Consider the following 20,090-nt stretch of genomic DNA (forward strand, 5'->3'; position numbering starts at 1 on the left):
TACCAAAAATATGGTCAGATGCACCAGAATCAAGAATACATGGACCAAGAGAGGGCGAGTGAGAAACACCAGCAAAGGAATTACCCGTGTGTGCACTAGAGGCAGTGGTACCAAGAGGTGGCTGTGATCCAGCAATCAAGGCAGAGTCCGAGGCAGGAACAATAGTTTGAGCAAAATGAGCGGAGCGAGGAGGGCGACCGTGAAGATCCCAACAACGATCAATAGTATGGCCCGATTTTTTGCAATGAGTGCAGAGAAAGCGTCTCGTAGAGGGTTTGCTTCCACGTGCAAAACCCTTGGAGACAAGGGCAGATAGGTCAATTGAAGAGGGAGCAGATACTGCAGGCTCCATAGAAGTCTTAGGTGGAATGCGAAGCAACGTAGACCAAACAGAGTCCAGCGATGGAACCAGCAATGAAAAGCAAAGAACCGCCTGTGAATAGTGACCAGCAAGGGAAAAGACACCGTAGGAAGGCGAAACGAAGTCGAAACAACAAAGTGAGGACAGATCCAAGTGCGCAAGGAGAAGACGAAGGGAACCGTGGTGGTCCGACGACCAACCGGAGTGGGACGCGCCGCTGCAACAAAACGGGTTGCAGCTGCTGTTTGACGCGCGTGAGAGCGCGTGGAGGAGGATCTGAGGATGGGTCCTGGACAGAAAGGAGCGCCTTCTCGTGGCGATCAGATCGATATGGGTTTCACTGGAAAACTCACCGGAAAAGTCGCCAGAGACGGCGGTGGACGACGGCGGTCAACGACGGTGGACGGCGGTGGACGGTGGTGCCTAATGGCGGCAGTGATCAGACATGTCCATAGACGATATATGGAAGCCGGAAACTGGCAGATATGACTGTTGCCGAGGAAAAAAAAATATTTTACTAAGCAGACAGTGGTCCACCGGAAAAAAAACGCGGATTAGGATTCCTCTTGTTAGACTCTAGATACCATGTTAATCACCAAGAGACAAGAGGTATTCATTTTAATCCTTGTTATATTAAACTACACAACATTGGTGCTATTATATAGCAAACCAATTGAAGAATACAAAGAGACACACTCAATGTGGGACTTCTATACTATGTACAGCAACATCTAGGAACCATTTCAACTCTCCTTCGGGTGAAACCAATTGAACGGGTAGCTTATCATAACTCTGAACTTTCTCCAGTGCTGTATAGACTGCATCTGCTTTACCAGCTCCAGTTACCACCATTGCTATATTTGAAGAAGAATTAATCACAGGATATGTGAAAGTGATTCTCTCTGGTGGCGGTTGTGGGGCATTTTTGATAAAGGCAACCCATTTTTTAGTCTCATTTAAGACAGGGTGTCCAGGGAACAGAGAAGCTACATGCCCATCTGGTCCCATATCCAGCAACATGAGATCAAATTTTGGAAATTTAGTGGCTGATGATGAAGCTATCACATTACTAGCAACCAATCGTCTCATAGTTGTTTCATAAACATCAGCTGCTCCTTCCACTGATAAGGCATCATCAATGCTGTTAACATTCAAAGGAGGAATTGGAACCTGCCAAAGAGAACAACAAGAACAAGTTTCAGTAATCAAGTTCATGTTGGCCAAAAAACACTCAAAATGTGACATTGTGGTAGTCTTTTAAAGCATAATATACCTTGGAGATAAAACAATCATAAGCAAGCCCGTAGTTACTATCTAGGTGAGTTTTAGGTACTACTATTTCATCCGCCCAAAATACATGCCACTTTGACCACTCTATAGAGTTAAGATATGGAGGTTCCACCAACTTCCTGAGATTGCAAAATCAGAAAAAATTACAACAACTATATATATATATATATATATATATATATATATATATACACGGGCTTAACATTTCTCAAGTTGCTTGAAATAATTTTATCTCCAGCTACTAAATCATAACTACACAAAGATGGATCAATGGTAATGAAGGAAGAGAGATAAAAGGGAAATCATAACCATTTAAAAGGGAATCAATTAATATAAGGAAAGAAATAAACAAAACGACATAGTTTTGAGGTAGCCGGAGATAAACTTATCTCAAGTTGCCGGAGAAATATTTTTTCCTGTATATATATAACAGACAAGATGATGTAGTATGACAGCAAGATGTGTAGTATACTTAACTCAGGTACTTAACAGACCCGCCAGAGAAAACAGTAGTGAAGAACCCCCTCTCTCTGATAAATTTGATGGATAAATCAGAGACATATTTGGCCAAAGACACAGCAAGGTGCTCCTTAGTCAACACCTCCACATTCTTGTTGTCCATTGATGCCTTAACTGATACACCAACATTATTTCTTTTGGAATTCATGCCAATTGGAGAAACGTCATTGTACCTCAGAGGGCGACAGAGGGATTTCCGTCCAACTTGGGGTGACAACAATGATGTTGTTGAGGATAATGTGCGTGACTTATGTTCAGAATGCAATATACTTTGTGGAGTGCAGGAGAAGGAGAAAGATGGGAAAATGGCCATAGGTGTTAACTGGTCAACAAATAGAAAGAGTTTTGGAGTGTAGATTTTGTAGCCTGCATTTCACTTGGCTGTTGGGCATGGTTACTTATGTTAGATTAGTCATGCTTTTATTAATACTCGAAGCAAGGTATGGATACGTATGCTAGTACTAGAAGCAATCACATATAAGCAATATATCTAAATTATCTAATACTAGTACATATATAATGCTTATATGTGCTTGTTTCTAGTACTAGCATACGTATCCATACTGTTCTGGATGGCCCAAGTACTGGAGTGGCCCAACTACTCAGGCCCAACCCTCAGCTGACCCAATTACTCAAGCCCAGCCCTCAGCCTTGTTCCGCGTCAGCCCTTAGGGCTGACATGGACCCCCTCAACCCCCAACGTAGCAGCAGGCCCAAGGCATACACCAAAATGTCCCATCTTGGAACGCTAACCATCGAAGGCGACTACGACAGACACCGCAAAGGGAAACTCCCCCTTTGCCCGGTGCTGACACCGCCAGAATACAGAGGGCGTAGCACTGCCACAATGACAGCGCCAACACGCCTAACACTGCATCATGGGAGTAAATCCCAAGGAGAGTTGACCTCCCCCTCACCAACCCACACCATTTCCCCTATAAATAGCCCCCATGGGCACACCTTACAGGTATCTTTTATGTACTGTTGTTATGCCCATTTACTTCCAAGTCATACTCTTGTTATTTATCTGCCATTGATATCAGCTTGCCACCTCCTGGAACTATACCTTCTAGCCTGGTCTTTACCTCAGCTAGTGGTATAATCCATATAATATAGGGGTGTTCATCAATCGATCCAAACCGATTTAAACCGCGGTGACCGAACCGAAAAACCGATAACCGAATAAACCGAAAACCAAAAAACCGAAAATCGAAAAAAAAATGTAAATTTTAATTGGATTGGATCGGTTTTTGGATAGGTTGATGAAAACCGATCCAATCCAAACCGATCCAATATATTAATTCTCCTCTACCTACTTGGGTCTTTCTCTAATCATAGCCTAAAAATATCTAAACTCAAGACTCATTAACCCATCAACTAAACTCAAGAAAAAATCTAGTCACATCTCATTAACAAAATTTTATCTTTGTAGAGCTTCATATCTCATTGCCCAACAAAAAAAAACTATATTATAGTTTACTACTGCTTTTGTATTTAAAAATAAATAAATTACAAAGCCAATATATACAAAAGATGTTATTTGCACAATAATCATGAAATAAATTTTGGGATTTTCAAAAAACCGAAAACCGATCCAATCCAAACCGAAAAAAATTGGATTGGATCGGATCAGATTTGAAAAAAAATCCAAACCGAATGGATGATTATATGATCAAACCGAAGGGATTGGATCGGATGATTTTTACTTCCAAAACCGATCCAATCCAAACCGCGAACACCACTAATATAATAACATTACCCTCCAAGGTACATAGTGGGCTCACAGAGCCTAACGATACACATACCTTGCTTCGAGTACTAATTGAAGTTATATGTATACAATGAAACTCTTCAGACATTTAGTCATGTGAGATCTACGAATAGAGAAATAGCATGAAACAGATTTAACGAATATATTTTTGGTTATTTTTTAATCTACATACACGATACTTATTTTTAAATTAGTTAAGTTATCATATGGTTTTTTTTTTTTTGGTAAACATCATATGGTTTTTTTAATTTAATCTTGATGATACATACAATTATTTTCAATTTTGTGTTAGCATGTACTGGAGTTTTAAGTTTTAACATATTGTTGAAAGTGTAAGATAAGAACTACATGGAAAATGAATAGGGACCAAAAATACTATAGAAAACAATTATTTTTATCTCTATACTTTACAGCTACTCTGTATCATCCTACAATGTTATAATGATAACAGAAGGTAAAATGACATTGAAAATGATTATACATATAAAGCTTAATTTAATTTTTTTTATCAGGACTAAATTAAAAAAAATTCAGGTAAATAATAATATATTTTAAACTATATTTTACAGTTAAAATAAGAAAATTTCGTTTACCAAAAAAAATAAAAAGAAAATTTCAAAGATATTGAGGAACCTTGACAAGTGGCAAACAATTGAATTAATCCGGGAATAAGATAACTTGGGTTTCCAAACACGCTGTGAAACCTGAAAAACCCTAATCTAAAAATTATCACCCCTTATATATTTATTGTAAAGACCCCAAACCCTTAACAGCAAATTGGGAAGAGAGAGAAAATCAGGGAAGAAGAAAGATGCAGATCTTCGTGAAAACCCTCACGGGGAAAACCATCACCCTTGAGGTGGAATCAAGCGACACCATTGATAACGTGAAGGCTAAGATTCAGGACAAAGAAGGTATGGTGTAACCGAAAGAATAAGAGTGATTTATCCTCGTTCTCTTTTCTTCGCTCTTATTCGATTCGTTTTGTTTTCTCATTGACCAGGGATTCCGCCGGACCAGCAGAGGTTGATCTTCGCCGGGAAACAACTGGAGGATGGCCGTACCCTCGCCGATTATAACATCCAGAAAGGTTTGGAATATGCAAATTCGAAAATTTCATAATATGTAGCCATTTTAATTACAGCAATATCTTGAATGTGGTAATTTATTCATTCCCCATTTTTATGGTTTTGTAGAAATTGTGTTTAGCCATATTGTGTATGAATGCTAATGGCGCGCGTGATTGAGTGGGGTGGTAGTTCATATGAAATATGATGATGTAAAAATTTCATGAATTGTGCTGAGTAACTCTTGTTCAGACTGTGAGTCTTATTAGATCAGTAACTCTATTTTGCAGAGTCAACATTGCATCTTGTTTTGAGGCTTCGCGGTGGCATTATTGAGCCATCTTTGATGGCGTTGGCCAGAAAATATAACCAGGATAAGACCATCTGCCGCAAGTAAGTTTACATAATCTAGCTTTTATGTTGTTAGTAATGGATCCTGAAGTGTAACTAGTTGCATTTGGTTCCATTCCTGAAGAAGTAATTGCAAATATGGTTCTCCTGTTCTGGATAATTAATGTTTGATGTATTAAAGTTGATGCTTTGAGTTTGGTCAAAGGTGCCAGAAGAAGGTGCTGATAGACGAGGTGCCAGAAATGGTCAGCACTGGTGGAGGTGCTATCTTTTCTGTGAGGCACACACCCATGGTGCCTTTGGCATGCCTTCAGCGTGCCTTATTGTAGCTGATTTTTTTAATTTTTTTTTAAACATACACACGCACACTAAACTCACTCTGAAAGTCCAATCAGTCAACATGCTAAGTTTGATGCTAAAGGAAGTACAATAGTCTGAATTTTAAAAAATTAGTGGTTACCAGTCTATGGACTGTGTTTTGTCACTTGAACTTTTGATTCTTTGTTTTCCAATATGGATGTTATGCTTAAATTCTTAAGTTATATGGAAAATTAATGAAAGATAGTCATTTTTTTTTGTTTGTTTTATTGTTTTGTAAGGTTATCATCATTCTTGAGTTCTCTAGTGAGGCATATGCTTTCTGGCACCTCTTTGCTCAGGGCTTTGAAATCCCCTTGTGTCTTAGGGGCTTTTTTTGCCTTTGACTATCTTGGATGTGTTGAAATCTTGATGTGCATGAATTTGGACTATGAGCAGAATCTTTCAGATGACATCAAATATATGCGAAGACATGAACTTTCAAATAACTGCCTAACTGTCTTAAAACTTTTGAAAAAAAAGAAATATGTTCATCTACAAAGGGCTTCTTGTATGAAGCTTGATTGAATTGAGAATTTTAGGATTCAGTTCATTGAATATAATGCCTGCAATATTTGCTTATTTTTAAATTTTCTAAATCTTGATAGGATTTGTGAATCATTTCTTTTTTAAATGAGTTATTTCCAATTCTATATTTTTAGCGTTCCAACTTCACTGTTGAAGTAATTTCTTCTCGCTATGAACTTGTATTGGTGATTGAATTCTAACGTATAAGCACAATTCTATATTTTTAAATGTGATTGTAATTTTAAAACCATATATTCCTTGGAAAAAAAAAGAATATTCATAATATTTTTTTCTTTGAGAACCAAGGGGTGTATATTTGAAGATAAATATCAAAAACCTACATCTTATGCGATGCCATAACTTTGTATGAGTACTTGAAAATTAACTTGCATTGATTATTGGAGCTGAGACTAATCTTTATTGGTGTGTATAATTTTAATTCACAACCATTGTGCTTATACGTCATTGTGCTTTGCAGGTGTTATGCACGTTTGCACCCGCGTGCTGTCAACTGCAGGAAAAAGAAGTGTGGGCACAGCAACCAGGTAATCGCTTGTGCTTCTTATTTTACTGAAATGGAATTTGCATGTTATTATTATTTATAGTCATTGTGACGTTTATTTATTGTATTGCACAGCTGAGGCCAAAGAAGAAGATCAAGTAAACTGTTCTAATTGCTTGAAGAAGCTCTATGTTGTCATGCACTACTGGATGTCTTGTAGTCATGATAACTTCATTAGCTTAGTATTGCAGGGAATCTGTTGGAAATTGAACTGCCAGTTTTACTCTGTTATGATTTTAGTTTTCAATTTGAGACTGATAGATATCAGTTATGCTACAAAGTTCCATGTGTTGACATAATTTTGTTGCTTTTTATCATACGTGATGGCTTTTTTTCATACTACCGAGTTGTTTTACTAATTTACAGTGACATGGGAGGGAGTTTGTTTCACTGGTTTTTGCATTTGATGTGAAGTTGAATAGGTGCACCAATTATCGAAGACATAATAATGTTAACGAATTTTTTATTTCCGTATTTTTCTGTGAATGTTAACGTGGTTGTTAGTCAATAGAAAATTTCACTTATCAACATATATTAATTTTTCTAAATATGTATCAGCATTATCATTTTTAACGATAAATGTTATTAATTAGTACGTCATATAATATTACTGTGTGTCTATTGTATAAAAGTGTGATAGTAATTATTACAAAAAGAAAAAGAAAAAGAGTGTGATAGTAATGTAATAACGTGACTATATGATTGTCCAAAGTATGTTGGATCATCAGGACTGGGATTCCCGATATTACAGAGCTCGTCACAGTACGCACGGAAATTCAATAAAGGTTGACAATTGCTTTCAGAGTGATATGTTGCTCGTATATCATCAGGACGAGTAAAATTGAGATTGTTCAATTATGTGATCTCTGCCTTTCACGACACCTGATGATATATGTGGCCTTCAGTCAGTTGAAAAATGCCTTGTTATTCTCAGTCGGCACCTTGTGCTGAGGCCTCGCAACAGATATTATCTGTTTTGAAAGCCAAACCAAACAAGCCACGTCAAACGACTTTGATATTTACAACATTGCCTTTTAATATCTGATGTATAAATTGTTGAATGGGATATTATCACGTATACCTGGTTTGGAAAATGTTCTGTATCATTCTGCGAGGTGATTCCTGTGCTGCATACTCTAATTGAAGCAACTCGTCTGAGGAGAGGCGCCAACCAAGAGCACCCAAATTTTCCTTTGCTTGTGTGATTGACTTGACTCCGGGAATTGGAACTGTACCTTTGCATATGCACCAATTTATAGCAACCTGACATAATAATGCGCTGCATTAGATGATAAAGTATTTTGTTCAGGCAAGATTGGTAAGGATAATTTGTCAGAATCATCACTTGTCACGCACCCATGACAAGGACAATTAAGTGGGTTGGTCGGTAGCTCCTTAAAGGGGATCTTAGAACCTTTAAAAGATTAAGTTGCGTGGGTGAAGAAGGCACTTATAACATATATGTGACATTAAAAGTTGGCTTCTTGGGTAGTTGATCCTGTTAATGAAGCAAGAGTAGTTCTAATGTTATTGTGGATAAGATACAGCGGTTCCTTTGTGACTCCATATACTATTGATGTATGATATCACACAATCCTTTAATTGAATAATCTGTTACGCATAAGCTGCCTTGGACAATAAGACCTTGGTTTTCTGTTAAGTAGTGTTTAGTATTGGCTGATTTGGAGCTCAGAAGGAGCATAAGGGCCGAAGTGTTAAAGAAAGATAGATTAGGGGACCAAAGAAAGATGCTTATAGCCTGAATATAACTGAAAAAGTGGATTTCTCCAGAAGACAGGCCAAAAACTGGATGAAACTGTAACCGTTCACTTGATGGATAAGAAGACTAAATATGGATTTTGGTAGTTGGTGTGCTTCCCAGACAAATAAATGTGAGGAAATAAAAACTACAAAAAGGAGAGAAAACCTTGTACCACTATCTATTTATTGATGCCAACATATATTATTTTCTTTTGCAGATGTGCCATCGAATAGTGGTAGTAAAGAAATACGACAATTAAAATAATTGTCTTTCGTGGGATCTATTGACAAACATTAATGATTTTAGTTGGTCATCCAGCAATGCATCTTTTGCTACAGCTACACAGTGACATTCATGCAAGATATACTACGACATATACCTTCAGATTGAGATTATATTTTGTAGCATCTCACTAACTGACTGTGACAAGACAGTAATAAGAAATTACTAGCATATAAAGGAAATTAATATAGGAAAAAGATATACTTGTGACATGGTTTTGCGCCGTTTGTTTGCAATGTCTCTCAGGGAACTTAATAAAGGATCCAGTCCGGGAAGTATTTGCTTAAATAGCAACGCCCTGCGAAATGTGATTATTAATAACAAAGGTACTACGAAAAAGAGCTAATAATGCATCAGGCTATAAAATTAATCACTGAGTAGTGTTTTAAAATATTTGCTTAAATATCAGCTCACCTTGGACCAGTTGGAAGTTTGGATGGTGAGTATTTCCCAGTAAGCATTCCAAGTCCTAGAGGACTATAAGCAATCAGACGAATACCCAGAGAATCACATATACTCTTGATCTCTAGTTGATCTTTCCCCATGCTTAGCAAAGAAAATTGCACCTGAAATGTTGAAATTATAAAGAAGATTAATAAGAGAATACCAGTAGAGTATGATAATTGTTGACTGGTTGCCACTTACAGATAGCATAATGTCCTGGGGTTATTCAGACAACTCATGTTTATTAAACTGATATCTCTTTTAGAAACTCAATGAGGCGTGATAATATATTATAGTTATTAGTTTTGTTATGAGTACCTTTTCTCTACCTTTTCTTTTTCCTTTTCTCTTTAAAGTCTCTCAAGGATATTTGTGACTGGCTTAACAATCAGACCATGCTTATTAGTTACTACTGGGACTAAAAGGAACTTTCTCAATACGACAAGAAAAATTTGAAAGTTAAATTTCACAATTATGCATAACTTATACCTGGGCAGAGCATAACGGGACTCCACGGTCTTTCAGGTAATCATGTATCTTCAAAAGCTGCTTTGGTCCGTAATTACTTACTCCAACAGCTTGAACCAAACCCTATATGGCAACATAAATATGAGTACAGAAATTTCTTGTCATTGAAGAAATTAAAACGATTGTTTTTTCTTCTAGAAATAACCATTGAACTCAATGTCCAAATATGCTAATCTAAAACTAAAAAAGAATGTATGAAAAAAGAAAAAAGAAAAATGAAAATCCATACTAGTAAAGATATTATAAAAAGCACCCTGGCCTGATTGACTTTATCCACATTCAGTTCTTCAAGGAAAAGATTTTTGTGTCCTTCCCTTTCAGGTTTATCCTATTGGTGTTGCATTTGAAACATCAATCATGGTGTTTAGATAGGAAAACTCGTTTTATAAGTAAACACCGAGCCAGGTCTTTAAAGAATGGTTCACTCAAGGTCTTTATATATACCATATAATCCTACTATTAAACATGAATTATTGTAACCTTGTCATACATTGCCACTAAACCATCCCAAAGAGCTAATTCCTGTAAAGGAGCATAATTTGCAGTTGACCAATGTAGTTGTCCTATCCCAATTTGCTCAATCTGCATCCTGTCTAGTGATGCCCTGAAAATTTATTTCATTCAAGTTTAATATCATAAGTAAAGAAAAAAATCAAGCGTAGATTTGTTATGGGAAATGGGAAGCTCAGGAAGGATTTGATAGGCGTGGATATATCAATCCCGTACTATCATTCAGGCTGAATAAGAACATATCAGGGACAACAAAAAAGAATACCTGCAAGCATTCACAAACTGCCCTGGTGTAAGGCGCCATGGATATGCAGCAAACTTCGTAGCAATTACTATTTCACGCTGGCTCCCCTTTTGCTCTGAGGAAGTGAATTACGCAATTTGGTGAATAAGTGGGAATCAAAGAGTTCATTACAACATGATAATATGTTTTCCTATTAAGAGGGGTATGAAGGAGCCCTTGTTTCTACTAGTATGCGGAGAAGCCTTTACTGTTCATGCCACAAATCACACGCACAAAAAAAGTCTTTTAAAGAAAGTCGTACCTTCAATTCTAAATAGTCTTTTAAAATTTATAAGATTTTTTATCTAAAAAAAAAAGTCTTCTAAGATCGTAATCCAATACATCCCTCTAACCCAACAAACTTTGAAGTAACAGATTTGTGTAAAGAATTTGACTGGCTAAACATGACATTGCAAACATGACATTGCAAATAAACATAAATCAAACAACAAAACATGAAATAAGGGCAGAACCAAGTTACAATTATTTTATACCAAATTAAATGAAACTGAGAAAGGAGTGTGTGTGATGAACCTTGAAATTCTCGAATGAACCTCCCCAGAAGCTTCTCGCTCTGCCCATTTAACCTTCCAGTCCCATAAGAATCAGCAGTGTCAAAGAGATTGATGCCATTCTCCACAGCCAAGTTAAAGATTTGTTGAAGCTCATTATCCATGGATTCCTGGTAACCCCAAAGAAACTGATTGCCCCATGCCCACGTTCCAAATCCCATGGGAGATACACTCAGAGGGCCAATCTTCACCTGTCATAACCATTGAAGCTTGCTACTCACAACACAACACACCACACATCACATCACAGTAGTTCAAAGAAAAACCGTACCTTTTGAGTTGGCCAGAAGGAAGGGAATTTGAGAGACTTGAATAGGAAAGATGGTATCGTTAAAGGGTTAACATTTGAAGGGCCAACACTGCAGCAAGCTGAGAGTGCCATTGCTCAATACTGAAAGACGAAAGCACCACACGAACACCACTTTTGACTTCTGAGTTCAGTGTTGTCTTTTGTGTGTGTGTGGTAACTATTGAATCTTCGACCTCGTTATGGATCAGTCCATTTATGTTTTAGAAACAAATAAAATAAATTACAAAAAAAACATGACAGCTGTGGGATTTGAACCCACGCCCTTTCGGACCAGAGCCTAAATCTGGCGCCTTAGACCACTCGGCCAAACTGTCTGATTGGTACTAGTCTTAAACTATTTTATATATATAACTTTTTTGCTTTTTTTTTTTTGTGAAATGCTCAATTTGAATTATGGTGGGTTTTTTTTTAATGTTTGTTTTCGTGTATTTCTTTCTCCTTAACACGAGTGAAAACATGAGAGCATCTATCCCGATTTCTTGTACGCTTTGTTTTTTTTTTTTTTATACATGTACGCTTAGTTTATTATAGGGCAAATTTCCATTTGTTGGAGTACTCTTCAATTAAACAAAGTTGATTAAGTGAGATAACCAGCTTCATTTACTACATACATGTACTATAAAATTGCAAGTTGGTCTTAGTCAACATATTAACAAATTCACTGCTTAGTTAAGCCAAGCATTAAGTAACTCATTCTCATACTTAGGGTTGTTTGGTATGATATATAAGGCCTGATAGTACAAGCTTATATTATACATTATGACGTTTTCAGTTGTTTGGCATGATCAGTGTATAGTATAAGCTTATATAACAAGATTATTTCATACATCAAATTGATGTATAACAGGTCTAGAGGGGTGGGATTAAATCCGATAAGGTTTGATGTATTAGGTCGCTTCTTTTTTTTTTCCCAGTCTAACCCTTCCCATTTTTCCTTTGCTACGACGTATACGACGTCAATCTGTCCAATGTTCCAAGCGATTTTAACAGAAGTTGCTGTCATTCGCAGCTTGATGATATATCAAATTGGGTCTATTATATAGACCAAGATTTACAATTGGTTACATCAGGAAATCAGCTAAACTTAAGGAACAGAAAGCATAAATCAAGCTAATCTATTTACATCAGGAAATCAGCTAAACTTAAGGAACAGAAAGCATAAATCAAGCTAATCTATTTACATCAGGAAATCAGCTAAACTTAAGGAACAGAAAGCATAAATCAAGCTAATCTATTTACATCAGGAAATCAGCTAAAACTAAGGAACAGAAAGCATAAATCAAGCTAATCTATTTTAATATACAAGGTAACAAACCGTGATAGTTACAATCAGGATCCTAACAAATTAATGCTACTCTAATACTCCCCCTCAAGGTGGAGCATGGAGGGAGGAGATGCCCAACTTGGAAGTCAAAAAATCGAATTGTTTGGATCCAAGTGCTTTGGTCATAATATCTGCGGGTTGAGAACTAGTGGGGATATGTTGAGTAGAAATAGTCTTGCTGAGAAGATAGTCCCGAACAAAATGGCAATCTAACTCGATATGCTTGGTACGCTCATGGAACACTGGATTAGAAGCAATATGAATAGCAGACTGACTGTCACAAAACAGTTGCATAGGGGCTGCATGAGGAATATCAAGAGAGCTGAGAAAAGACTTTAACCAAATAAGCTCAGAAGTCGCAGCTGCCATGGCACGGTATTCAGCTTCAGCAGAGGAGCGGGATATTGTGTTTTGCTTCTTGGTTTTCCAAGAAATAGGAGAATGTCCAAGAGTAACAAAATAACCAGTGACTGATTTTCGAGTCAAGGGACAACTAGCCCAATCCGAATCACAATAGGCACGAAGAAGAAGATCACTGTCAGATCGAAGAAGGAGTCCTTGGCCAGGATTGGACTTAATGTACCGAAGAACACGAATAGCCGCATCGTAATGTATCTGCATAGGATGCTGCAAAAACTGAGAAAGTGTGTGAACTGCATAACTAAGTTCTGGTCGTGTAATCGTGAGATATACAAGACGGCCAACAATACGTCTATAACGTTTAGGATCATCAAACGGAGGTCCTTCAGCAAGAGCAAGCTTGTGATTGGGATCCATAGGATAAGCAACCGGTTTACAACTTTGAAGTCCACATTCCTTAAGAATATCCAAAGCAAATTTGCGTTGAGTAAGAAACAAACCGGTCTTGCTTCGAGCAAATTCAATGCCAAGAAAATACTTGAGGGGACCAAGATCTTTGATTTTAAACCAGGTTTGTAAATGAGCTTTGACACGGTCACAGAGAGAAGGATCACTACCTGCCAACAAAATATCATCTACATAGACAAGTATAGCAACATAATGGGAACCAGTCGAGTAAGTGAACAACGTATAATCAGCACGAGACTGAACAAAGCCGAAACTGAGGAGAGAACTACGAAGCTTAGCAAACCAATTTCGTGGGGATTGCTTGAGACCATAAAGTGAACGTTGAAGCTTACAGGCGTGACCAGACTTGGTTTGGGAGAAACCGGGAGGAAAACGCATAAAGACTTCTTCATCCAAATCGCCATGGAGAAAGGCATTTTGAACATCCAGCTGAAAAATGCTCCATTTTCGAGCTACAGCTACAGATAAAAATGTACGCACACTTGTCATTTTAGCCACCGGTGCAAAAGTCTCAGTGTAATCTTCTCCTTCGATCTGATTGTTCCCAGCAATAACCAGACGCGCTTTATAGCGTTCAATGGTTCCATCAGAATTGTACTTGATGCGGTACACCCACTTACATGGAATAGCTTTCTTACCAGAAGGGAGAGGTTGAATTTGCCAAGTATGATTGGCTTCCAATGCATCAATTTCGGCTTGCATGGCTTTCTGCCAATGAGGATATTGCATAGCCTCTTTAAATGATTTGGGTTCCAGGTTACTATCCACGGCGGCAAGAAAAATCTGATGGTGCGAAGAAAATAATGCATTAGAAACATAATGATCAATGGAATATTGAATACCTGAGTCGATTGGAGAAGTGGAGAGACGAGGAAAGGGTGTAGTCATTGTGTTGCATACATAATCCTTTAAATGAGATGGGGGACGTCTGGCACGCTGTTCACGAATATCTGCCACAGATGCAGTGTTGGGTTCTGTCAACGGAACCGGTGAACCAGGGACATCCGTGGATGAAGTAATAGAACCCGGAACTGGGGAGGACGAACTCCCCCTGTCATCAAGCTCCGCTGTGGGAGTATCAATAGCAGTAACAGGTGCCACATCATAATCGGTGAAGACAGCTTGTGGTGACGGTACATGGACAGAAGGTGCAGATGAAGTTGCAGCCAATGGAAAAATAGTTTCATGAAATAAAACATCACGAGAAACAAATATTTCATGAGTGGAGATATCCATGACCTTCCATCCTTTTTTGTTGAAAGGGTAGCCAACAAACACACACTTACGAGAGCGAGGAGCGAACTTGTCATGTGGTTTGGGTAAAACAGTAGTGTAACATAAACTCCCAAAGACCCGTAAGTGATCATACTTTGGTGGAGTGCCATGCAAAACTTCATAGGGACACTGACCACCAAGGAGTGGAGTTGGTGTCCTGTTGATGAGGTGAGCAGCGGTCAAGATGCATTCTCCCCAAAGAGATATAGGTAAGTGACCATCAAAACGCAAAGCACGAGCCACGTTGAGGATGTGACGATGACGACGTTCAACGCGTCCATTTTGCTGTGGGGTGTAAGTGCATGATAATTGATGATGAATACCGTAGGATGAGAGAGCCTCTTGGACTACAGATGACAAAAATTCAGTCCCATTATCACTCTGAATTCGCTTAACAGATGCATCATATTGGGTGCGAACCAAGTGGAGAAACCGAAGTAAACATGTGGAAGTTTCAGTTTTATTGCGCATCAAAAAAATCCAAACATGTCTACTAAAATCATCGACTACAGATAAAAAATAGCGGGCACCAGTTGTAGATGCCATATGATATGGCCCCCATATATCACAGTGAAGTAAATCAAAAGGATGTAAACAACGTTTATTATTAATAGGAAAAGGACTTCGTGGTTGTTTGGCTTTACAACAAACGTCACAAGGAGCCAAATTGTTTGCATTGGAAATAAAAGGTAACAAAGATAAATAACGGGAAGATGGATGTCCTAGACGACGATGCCATAGTGCTGCAGAATCTGACGTACTGGCAACATGAGCAGAAGCTGATGATGCACACAATATATACACCCCTTCTCGTTCAACACCCGTTCCAATCGTCCTCTTCTGCTTTAGGTCCTGTATCAAACAAACAGAATTAACAAACAATGCCAAGCAAGACTGGCGCAGAAGCTGAGATACAGAAATCAAATTACAAGCCAACGAAGGGACATAAAGAACATTGGAGAGATGAAGAGAAGAGCCCAAAGTAATGCTGCCACATTGCGTAGCAATATCATGAACTCCATTCGGCAGTCCCACAGAACAAGGAGAAATAGAATGCACATTGGATAGATAGGAGAGTGTGCCCGTCATGTGTTGGGATGCACCACTGTCGATGATCCAAGATGGGTGTAAAATCTTACCCGTAAGTTTATCAACTGGAGGGGCAGAAGAGACAGCCAAGGACATGAGATGTTGTAGAACTTCTGGTGTAAAATCTGCCATGGAGATGGATGCTGATGACGGCTCAGAAGGAACCGAAGGCAGAGAAGTATGAGCAGCCCAATTTTCATAATTGGATTGTCCACGGAGGATGACCGTGGTGAGAACAGCACCAGGATTGTCGGATGGGTGCAGGTAAAAGGGTGACTTAGAATCAGAAACCTTGAAGGTTTTAGGTGCGGAAGTCATGATGAAAAAAAAAAAAAAAAATGAAGGCTTGTTGATCGTCAAGCTCTTGATACCATAACAGAAGTTGCTGTCATTCGCAGCTTGATGATATATCAAATTGGGTCTATTATATAGACCAAGATTTACAATTGGTTACATCAGGAAATCAGCTAAACTTAAGGAACAGAAAGCATAAATCAAGCTAATCTATTTACATCAGGAAATCAGCTAAACTTAAGGAACAGAAAGCATAAATCAAGCTAATCTATTTACATCAGGAAATCAGCTAAACTTAAGGAACAGAAAGCATAAATCAAGCTAATCTATTTTAATATACAAGGTAACAAACCGTGATAGTTACAATCAGGATCCTAACAAATTAATGCTACTCTAATAGATTTGAATCTGAAATTTCTCCTCCTCCAAACGACGCCAAAATTGGTCATTGAGGACCTGAACCTGTTCCTTGCCGAGAATTCGACCAGGGGAGTGAGCTTGTCGGATGGCGAAGAGGGGTGCGGGATGATACGACGGCGTATAGGGGATGATGATTTGGATGAACCCGATAGTGTGTTGTGCGGTGAGGGTCTGTATTCGGTTAAAAATTTGAGGAAAATGTGCATTATGATGTCCTAAAGATCACCGTTGTTTATATGCGGTGAGATAAAGGATGAATGTGAGGTTGAGGCCGGTCAGAGTAACTAGAAGTCTAAGGGCACTCCTTCTTTAATATTTTTAAATTTTAAAAAATATATAATATTAGTAAGCATAATTAATATTTTTTTATATGTTAAATCATTTAAATTTAAAATAGGAAAAATGTGTATAATTTTAAATGGTGTAAAGTTGTGTCATTTTAAGTGAGAGAAAAAGATAGATAAAGAAAAAGAGAGAGTTGACAAAAAAATATCAAGGTGTGGATCTCATCTCTTTGTGAGAGTAAAATGACATAAGTTATGTCATTTAAAATGATATTTTCTCTTAAAAATATTCAATGTTCAATTACAACAACATCAAGCTTACACAAAGAAATATATATTATAATTTACAAGCCTTATACGACAGAGTGCAAAAGATAACAGTTTGTAGTTTCAGAGTTTAATTTATTTATTTTGGGTTCATGTCATCAGTTATAGAGCTTATAGGTCAAAGTCGAAATTGAAAGCCTATTGGATCATTGGCTTCACTAGGTTTGTCCGCAAAGATCAAGTATCAGGTGTTTAAACAAAACTTATATTGATGAATTTACTTTAAACCCTCAGTCACAGATGCTTTATATTCTCTGTTTATTTTACAGGAAAAATTGAAGACTGTGATCTCTATGCTATTTGAAACATACTATCTTTTCAAAGAATCTATATTCTCTGTTTATATTCACAGTTGCTTTGAACCATACTCCTCTTTACAGAGATTCTAGTAAATAAAAATCAGATGAACTGAAACAATTCCTTTTCTGGACTTGTATATTTGCCATATTATCTTGCTTAATTAGTAAATATTGCGGGATTTAGTTTAAGCAGTTTATTTGGGGACATATTTCCATATTACTGAAATAAATTCCTGCTAAACAAAGTTGATCAAATAAGGAGGATTATGAGCTGCATTTATTCCATACATGGTATAAAATGGAAATGGTTTTGTAAGACAAGCTAAGAAATTAGCATATTGACTGCTTCATGAAGTCAAGCAATATGTCATTCACTCAACATTTTGTACTTACGTGTCCTGGTCATGTCCTAAAGACCATACATGTTAATATGGATGTAGCTAAAGCCTAAAGGGATAAAAGAGGTTTTAGATTCAAACCCCTTGAAAACCATAAATGGAAAAACACACACACACACACACTCACAGACACACATGCAAACAGATTGGAAAGGCATGCAAGAATGGACAAACAGAGACATTGCACATTATTTCTTCTTCCAAATAATCTCTAAACAATTGAAGTGAGCGAGGCTATCTTAATTCTCTCCCTATCAAGTCAAGCCTACAAAACTTCATCTTTGAGCTTCTTGGTCTATCCAACATAAAGTTTCGAACATCCTGCTTGGGCTGGCATGTTTTGATTTTTGACCTGCTGGCTACATAGGAGCCAACCAGTCTTTGTTCCTTCTTTGAGGAAACATCAAACATGCAACATAAATTGTGGCGCACTTTTCAAGTCCAGAAATCTAACCATTGAGAACCGCTACATGACTGGTCTAAGATACCACTCGGGTCCACACTGTACCATTTTTCAAGTGATGCCAATGGAATCTCTGCATGATTATCCATTCTCACAAGTTGGTGTCCTCTGTCCTCAGATTTTTCAATCCTTCTGCTCTTTTCATTTTGATCATCTGAACACACAACTACTTTGTCCTCCAAACCCTCATTTGAAAACCTTGGCTTTGCTTCAGCCCTCCAATTGCTATATCCACTACCTGAACCACCATCTTCTGTGCTGTTTTCCTTGGCAACCTTGCCTTCCCTTCCACCATCATGAGATGTTTCCATCAAATCACTTAGCTTCTGCAACTGTTTGAAAAAAACACATAACACGTTTTAGGCCTAATGTTTTGTTGTGTTTTTGCAGTAAGAAGTGTTATTAGAATAACCAGAAATTTACCTCTAATTGCAAAGACTCATTCTCTTCCTTTAGTGAATCAAACTGAGATGCCAAACTATCATATTCATCTTTGAGTTTCCTGTATTCTTGCTCTATCCGTTTTGATTTCCACCTTGCCCTTCTGTTTTGGAACCATATAGCAACTTGGCGAGGCTGCAACCCAAGATCTCTTGCAAGTTTTATCTTCTTCCTTGGCTCCAGCTTTGACTCTGACTCAAATATGCATTCTAGTGATCGAATCTGTTCATCACTAAACCTTCTCTTTTTTTCTAACTTCTTGCTTTTCTTCCTTGGATTTTGAGGTTCCTCTAAGCAGGTGAGGCTTTCAACATTTTTTCCTTTTGAGGCTTGAATATTCTCATCTCCTTCCATCATTTTGGTTTGTGAGAAAGAGAGGATTTCACAGCATATGGGTGAATTCGGAATTGAATAGACAAAGTTAAAAAAAAATAAAAAAAATTATATGATTTTAAAGTCTGGTGAGGGGGAATTGGCCGCAAAATATATAGCTAGCCACAAGGAAAATATCTCAAGGCCATTTCTATCACGTCATTTGGACTTGTAATAGAAGAATCATTGTAACCTGTGGGATTAGATGCCGTGTGGCACTTACCATCTTTTTCTCTTTAGGAAGATATTATCTTTGGTCGTTTACTTGTGGGCTATCTGTCATCCCCTATACACTAATTTGTTTGTAGAAGGAACCGTCTACTTGTCAGTTGTCACTCTCATAAGCACACGTCTCTGTTGCTTTAGTATAAGTGAAGGAAGTTAATCCTTAAAAATATAAGGTAGACGTAAGAATTTACTACATCAATTATTGTAATATATATATTCAAAGATAAAAGGGACTAATTTGATCAATGAAATATACATTTTAGGAACTTAAATACTAACATCCATCTTTATACTAACTCTATATCTTTCTGGAAAATCTATAGGATTCAGAGAAGAATAAAATTGATAAGTGTTAGATAATAATATAAATCATTAAAAAGGCCCTCACCCAACACCTTAAGGTTTTGAGTTAAAGTGATTCTTTACATGGTATCAGAGCTTGAGTGATTATAAGGTCACAAGTTCGATCCTCACCGCTCTTCACTTTAAAGTGGAATTAAAATAAAAAGCACAAAAGATAAAGCAAAAATTGGACCTGTGCAATATCCACG

General features: G+C 37.6%; 4 protein-coding genes and 1 non-coding gene across 5 annotated transcripts; 1 reads left to right on the plus strand and 4 right to left on the minus strand.

The window, feature by feature from the left end:
• Positions 1 to 1,057: 1,057 nt before the first annotated feature.
• Positions 1,058 to 2,483, minus strand: LOC133302425 (probable 6-phosphogluconolactonase 4, chloroplastic). The gene is made up of 3 exons (XM_061502190.1): positions 2,137 to 2,483; positions 1,635 to 1,770; positions 1,058 to 1,531 (listed from the first exon to the last, which is right to left on the minus strand). The coding sequence occupies exons 1-3, from the start codon at positions 2,481 to 2,483 to the stop codon at positions 1,058 to 1,060; spliced, it is 957 nt and encodes a 318-aa protein (XP_061358174.1).
• Positions 2,484 to 4,695: 2,212 nt separating this feature from the next.
• On the plus strand, positions 4,696 to 7,274 carry LOC133302424 (ubiquitin-ribosomal protein eL40 fusion protein). The gene is made up of 5 exons (XM_061502189.1): positions 4,696 to 4,855; positions 4,945 to 5,031; positions 5,299 to 5,401; positions 6,723 to 6,789; positions 6,882 to 7,274. Exons 1-5 carry the CDS (start codon positions 4,753 to 4,755, stop codon positions 6,906 to 6,908), a joined length of 387 nt encoding a protein of 128 aa, XP_061358173.1. The 5' UTR covers positions 4,696 to 4,752; the 3' UTR covers positions 6,909 to 7,274.
• A 147-nt stretch (positions 7,275 to 7,421) lies between these two features.
• Positions 7,422 to 11,643, minus strand: LOC133302423 (pyridoxal reductase, chloroplastic). The gene is made up of 9 exons (XM_061502188.1): positions 11,459 to 11,643; positions 11,150 to 11,378; positions 10,598 to 10,691; positions 10,303 to 10,426; positions 9,784 to 9,885; positions 9,265 to 9,416; positions 9,055 to 9,148; positions 7,888 to 8,069; positions 7,422 to 7,777 (listed from the first exon to the last, which is right to left on the minus strand). Exons 1-9 carry the CDS (start codon positions 11,567 to 11,569, stop codon positions 7,774 to 7,776), a joined length of 1,092 nt encoding a protein of 363 aa, XP_061358172.1. The 5' UTR covers positions 11,570 to 11,643; the 3' UTR covers positions 7,422 to 7,773.
• An 88-nt stretch (positions 11,644 to 11,731) lies between these two features.
• On the minus strand, positions 11,732 to 11,811 carry TRNAL-UAG (transfer RNA leucine (anticodon UAG)). The gene has a single exon. It is a non-coding gene; the product is annotated as a tRNA-Leu (tRNA).
• A 6,153-nt stretch (positions 11,812 to 17,964) lies between these two features.
• Positions 17,965 to 19,352, minus strand: LOC133302442 (homeobox-leucine zipper protein ATHB-12-like). The gene is made up of 2 exons (XM_061502213.1): positions 18,922 to 19,352; positions 17,965 to 18,830 (listed from the first exon to the last, which is right to left on the minus strand). The coding sequence occupies exons 1-2, from the start codon at positions 19,294 to 19,296 to the stop codon at positions 18,471 to 18,473; spliced, it is 735 nt and encodes a 244-aa protein (XP_061358197.1). The 5' UTR covers positions 19,297 to 19,352; the 3' UTR covers positions 17,965 to 18,470.
• Between the last annotated feature and the right edge of the window lie 738 nt (positions 19,353 to 20,090).

The sequence above is a fragment of the Gastrolobium bilobum genome, unplaced genomic scaffold (assembly GCF_033153095.1).
Source record: "Gastrolobium bilobum isolate Gb01-03AN ecotype WA unplaced genomic scaffold, APGP_CSIRO_Gbil_v1 utg12365, whole genome shotgun sequence".
NCBI classification, from domain to species: domain Eukaryota; kingdom Viridiplantae; phylum Streptophyta; class Magnoliopsida; order Fabales; family Fabaceae; genus Gastrolobium; species Gastrolobium bilobum.

Bases quoted from the DNA above. Each gene is read 5' to 3' on its own strand.
- LOC133302423 (XM_061502188.1), bottom strand. From the start codon at position 11,569: ATGGCACTCTCAGCTTGCTGCAGTGTTGGCCCTTCAAATGTTAACCCT. The intron at 11,379-11,458 runs GTACGGTTTTTC...TGGTTATGACAG, and splicing joins CCTTCTGGCCAACTCAAAAG to GTGAAGATTGGCCCTCTGAG. The intron at 9,417-9,783 runs GTATAAGTTATG...TCAACATTTCAG, and splicing joins TCCCGTTATGCTCTGCCCAG to GTGCAATTTTCTTTGCTAAG.
- LOC133302424 (XM_061502189.1), top strand. From the start codon at position 4,753: ATGCAGATCTTCGTGAAAACCCTCACGGGGAAAACCATCACCCTTGAG. The intron at 4,856-4,944 runs GTATGGTGTAAC...CTCATTGACCAG, and splicing joins TAAGATTCAGGACAAAGAAG to GGATTCCGCCGGACCAGCAG. The intron at 5,402-6,722 runs GTAAGTTTACAT...TGTGCTTTGCAG, and splicing joins GATAAGACCATCTGCCGCAA to GTGTTATGCACGTTTGCACC.
- LOC133302442 (XM_061502213.1), bottom strand. From the start codon at position 19,296: ATGATGGAAGGAGATGAGAATATTCAAGCCTCAAAAGGAAAAAATGTT. The intron at 18,831-18,921 runs GTAAATTTCTGG...TTTTTCAAACAG, and splicing joins ATGAGTCTTTGCAATTAGAG to TTGCAGAAGCTAAGTGATTT.
- LOC133302425 (XM_061502190.1), bottom strand. From the start codon at position 2,483: ATGGCCATTTTCCCATCTTTCTCCTTCTCCTGCACTCCACAAAGTATA. The intron at 1,771-2,136 runs GTACCTGAGTTA...TTGCAATCTCAG, and splicing joins TTCTCTGGCGGGTCTGTTAA to GAAGTTGGTGGAACCTCCAT. The intron at 1,532-1,634 runs GTATATTATGCT...TCTCTTTGGCAG, and splicing joins ATGATTGTTTTATCTCCAAG to GTTCCAATTCCTCCTTTGAA.